Source organism: Gavialis gangeticus, unplaced genomic scaffold, assembly GCF_001723915.1.
Source record: "Gavialis gangeticus isolate Ggan-Ray unplaced genomic scaffold, GavGan_comp1, whole genome shotgun sequence".
Lineage (NCBI taxonomy): Eukaryota > Metazoa > Chordata > Crocodylia > Gavialidae > Gavialis > Gavialis gangeticus.
The window spans coordinates 13,585,475-13,589,938 of record NW_017728991.1 but is presented as its reverse complement, the minus strand read 5'-3'; the positions used below and the strand labels follow the sequence as shown (position 1 = coordinate 13,589,938).

The 4,464-nt window shown below is 50.0% G+C and overlaps 1 protein-coding gene across 1 annotated transcript in view; it reads left to right on the top strand.

Annotated features, from left to right (window-relative positions):
- Nucleotides 1-6: 6 nt before the first annotated feature.
- Nucleotides 7-4,464, top strand: part of EME1 (essential meiotic structure-specific endonuclease 1) — a 12,913-nt gene continuing 8,455 nt past the window's right edge. Inside the window, exons 1-6 of the mRNA XM_019517662.1 lie at nucleotides 7-58; nucleotides 148-278; nucleotides 2,866-2,955; nucleotides 3,204-3,337; nucleotides 3,586-3,718; nucleotides 4,247-4,362. Coding sequence (XP_019373207.1) covers nucleotides 243-278; nucleotides 2,866-2,955; nucleotides 3,204-3,337; nucleotides 3,586-3,718; nucleotides 4,247-4,362 — 509 coding nt within the window. The 5' untranslated portion in view covers nucleotides 7-58; nucleotides 148-242. The remainder of the gene's footprint in view (nucleotides 59-147; nucleotides 279-2,865; nucleotides 2,956-3,203; nucleotides 3,338-3,585; nucleotides 3,719-4,246; nucleotides 4,363-4,464) is intronic.

Genomic DNA, 4,464 nt, shown 5'->3' with positions numbered 1-4,464 from the left:
CGGGGGCAGCCACGGGACCAGGACAGCCTGAAGCAGGTGGCGGCCGTGCTGGACCCAGGTACCGGCCCCTGACACTGCCCTGACACCACCCCCCAACCCCGTCCCCTGAGGCTGGCCCGGCCTCCCCGTCCCCTGACGCCCCCTCAGCTCTGTTGCAGGCAGATGGCGGAGGGCAGGTGCTGAGCGCCCTGCAGGCCCTGGGCTGCATCTGTGCCATCGAGCCTCAGCCCGTGGCGGGCAGCATGTCCTGGAGGAGGAGGGCAGCGGGGCCCACTGAGGTATGGCACCCCCAAGGCCCCTGCTCAGGGGCCCAGGCATCCATGGGGAGCGGAGTCACGTCCAGCGGGCAGGCTGGGCGGGGGCAGCGGCTGAGCCTGGGTGGGGGTCTGCCCTGCAGCCCGTGAGCTTCTTGAGGGCGGTGCTGCTGAGCGAGTGGGGCGGGGGAACACCTGAGGGCTGGCAGCTGGGAGCGCTGCCCACACTGACCAAGGAAATGCCTCATCTCCTGCCGCCTCCGGCTCCCACCTGCAGCTGCGAGGAGCTGAGGAACTGACATGTCTGGCCTAATATTCAGGCAGTTGCCTGAGAAGACCAAAAGCCACAAAGCCAAGGGCGAGTGAAACCTGCACGGATTCAGACATAGCCTTGGAAATATTCCTAATGCACAAGTGCAGGGGAAGCTCTCGCCTTCCCCTTGCACCCTCCCTGTGAGCTCCACAGCATCTCGCACGCATCTGGGCTCGATGCCTGGAGAGCTGGAAGGACCGTAGCAGCTCAGTACATTCATCCAGTCTGTCGCTGAAGCGCCCTTCAAGTGAGCGAGGAGATGGGTTTATTCTGTTCCTTGTTTTGGCCTTTGGGATTCTCTCATGAGAGGGCTCGCTGTTGTCATTTTGGGGAAAAAGTAGGCCTGTGGCTTTGCTTCCATGCTATGTGATACACTATGTGCTAAAGGACTAGGTGATGCTGAGCAGCCATTGATGAACCTTAAAACCAAATCATGGTGGTGCCTCTTGCCTTGAAATAGGTGTTGTGTTTGGGCCCAAGACCTCAAAGTCTCATTTCTCTTAGGGCTGGATTCTGGCATCAAGCACAGATCTTATTTTCAACCCACATTTGGGAGTAGACCTCAGATGGTAAATGAGGACTGTCTCTGGTGGCCTGATTCAGTCCTTGACAGACTGGCTTTTGCCTTACCCTCAAATATTTGTGATCAAAGAAGACTTCCCCAAGTTCAACCCCCATTTGATTACTTACCATGGAAGACGTGTTCTGTGTTATTTAAGCTTCAGCTGTGTAGAGTTTATCCCTCAGCATGAGGATGAACAGTCCTAGCCCACATACCAGAGCAGCTGTACCATTTTGTCTGTCAATAAAATCCATGGGAATGGACAAGCTTTCTTTAAAATGCTTTTCCACACTGTTCTTTAAAAGCCTGAAGTGGATTTCTTTTCCCCAGCTTGCAGATGCCTCGGCTTGTTCCAAGGTTGCTTAAAGTACCAAGAAGCGGGTATCAAAAACAAGATGACCAAATGATTTGGGTTGGCTTGTGCCCGCACTAGTTCTTCTTTGTACTGCTCCAGTAACACAAAAGGGACCTAGAGCTGGTCGTGGTGAGCAGCTGGGGAATACCATCGTGTAATGAATGCCTCAGGGGAATACAAAGTCAGAATTGCTGCCTCTGTGCCTCTTGTTACAGCCAGTCCCCCCCTTCCATGTGGTAAGCTGTGTAGTTATTTTGCATCACAGCAAAATAACCTTACTTATATAGATACAGAAAACAGGTCGTTTTGGGCAGCTGCCTTGATGCTTCTGGTTTCTCTCATTCTGTGCTGGGTGTGAGGGTTTCTTGTCCTGTAGCTATAGGCACCCATCAGTTGTTTACTCAGAAATGCAAAGTGCTGTGGTTCCATTAGCCATGTGGTTAACCCATAACTTCATGCTGGGGTGCTTCTGAATCAGTCATTCTCCTGTGTTAAAATCTCATTTTATGTCTCCAAAGTCCCTGAAACTCAAAACTTTTAACCCTGATTGCAAGGGCAGAAATGTTGACGTGTCTCCTTGATCTCAATGAACCGTGTTCCTTTTTTTTAATCTCTTGGAATGGTCCCTAAAATGGTCTCCTCCTCTTGGCCTTGCTGCTTCTGAAATCTTTGTTGCTGCCTTGCCTCCCTTTCTGCACTAGCTAAAATCCTTCTCTAGGTCTTAACGTGCACTTGGCATGCTGTTCTTCCAGGACCTGGAACCATTTTGCCTGCCTTCTCTGTGACTTTTGCTGACATCCTATCCCTCTTGAAATCTGTTTCAGGGTCCCTTGCTGATATCCATGCTCCTCTCCAGCACACTTCCCACTGTACTTGTGAGCTGGTGACCCCATACTTCCCCACACGAACACTTCAGTTTCTTCTCCTTGTTCCCCAGAGGTGTTAGCTGATACCTCTGCTTTGCAGTTTGCTCCCTGCATTTCAGGCTTCCTTGGCATTTCCCCTTGATGTCTCTAGCATTGGTTCTCTGTAAAGTAGTTTGATGCCATATATTAATGCCAGATAAACCTGTGATAGATTATCTGTGTTCTCAGACCTTTGCTTTCTACCAACCCCTCTTAGTGCTCTCCTCTTAGTTGGCCCATTTCTCTGCTCCCTGCAGCCTCAGTGGTCTCAGTCTCATGCATATTTTCTCTCTGATTACTAAGAAATGGATGCTGCCTGGGCAATAATTATCACCATCCTGAGCAGCTCCATCTTCTTGCCTCCTAAATTGTTGTGGCCATGAGTGGCTGTAAACCTGAGCATCATTGCAGCTAGGATCAGAACGGAACTGTTTTGGACTAATGATTCAATGTTAGCTGTCTTCATTTCTGGGCAGGCTGAAGAAGAGAGCTGGACAGAAGAACCCAACGTCCTTCTTTTGCTTCATACAGAGGAGTTTGTGTCCATGATCTACAACTACAGACAGGTGAGGAGCTGTGTACTTTAATGTAATGATCTTTGTTTAGCCTGTGTGAATGTTAAATGTTGCCTGACCTTTTATGCTGACATGAATAGAACCACTTCTGCTGTGGGAGTGGAAGGTGACCTTGGAATGCAGCTGTTTTTCGTCTGTCCAAGGGATATGATTTTCTAGTAGTACAGGAACCAGAGATTACCTTTTTCCTACTGTGACCTAGCCTGTGTGATTTAAAGGGTTTAACTGGCATTTTGCAGGTGCCTTTGCAGGAAGTCCAGTCTAGCACAGACAGACAGAAGGAGACTTTACGGAGCTTTGTGGCTCGTGTCATGGAGAAGATTCCTGGGAAGACTCTGGCACTGGTTGTAGTAGAACTAGAGAAATACCTAAGGTTAGAATTCTTACTGCAGAGGTTTCTGGTGAGCTTAGCAGAAGTGCTGCCAGTGGCTACACGCAGAATGACATTGGTCTTCTGCTTTGTTGCTTATTGCATTTCATACTGGTAAAGGCTGGGTCTTGGGAGCATCTGTAACCAGAGTTATCCTCTTCTGTCAGGGGAGGCTGGTGTTGGGGTAGCTGCGGACTACCCCCAGTCAGCTGGGACTAGAGCCAAAGGTGACCTCTGGGTCTTTTTCTCAGGTCTCACAAAGGTCAGTCACAGAAGAGGCCACGACAGGCAGTGCCAAATGGAAGCCAAAAGGAAGGACAGAGGAAACGGAAAAGACAGAAGGAGGCTTCTGGGCCAGAGGTGTCCAGGCTGGATGTAGAAGAAGTGGGTAACCTTGGAGCAGGAATGCAGCAACCTTCTCCTTTGCAAGTTCTCTCAATTTCAGGTTTTGCCTGAGAAAACCATCTCTGGGGCAAGCATTTAACCCCTGTTTGCAAGTGCAGCTGTTCAGGCTAAGCTCTGCATACCAACCAAAAGCTGCACACCTGGCTGCCCTCCCTAAGAGACCAAAATGTCTGCTGGTTCCAGATGCCATGCCTAACGCCCATCCTCCTTCATAGACCAGCAGACAAGCCAAACTGGAGTGTGTCAGTATGGTAACAAGGGGATGGATAGGTGGTGCAGAATGGGGAGGAAGAGCTAATCTATGACAACTAACAAAGAATTATGTTAGTCTGCAGTGCCTGTTTGTTAGTAGATCCTAAGCTATATTTTTTTAGTGCATTAAGCTAGCTGAGCCCATAGAGGGGAGGACTCTTGTCCTCCAGCTGGCTGTGCTGAGGGATTGGGGCAGCATCCTACACTGGAAAAGGGTGTTTCCCCCGCTCACTCCTGATCATCCTGTGTTTGCAGGCCTTGGTAGATCTGCAGCTTCACACAGGCATCCAGGTTAGATGCCTTGAGAACTGGAAGGACCTTAGTGATTTTGCCAGTATGTTCACCAAGTCTGTCGCTGAAGCACCCTTCAAGTGAGTAAGCAGATGGGTTTATTCTGTTCCTTATTTTGACCTTTGGGATTTCCTCAGGGGAAGCCTCACTGTTGTCATTTTGGGGAAAGAGCAGGCCTGTGG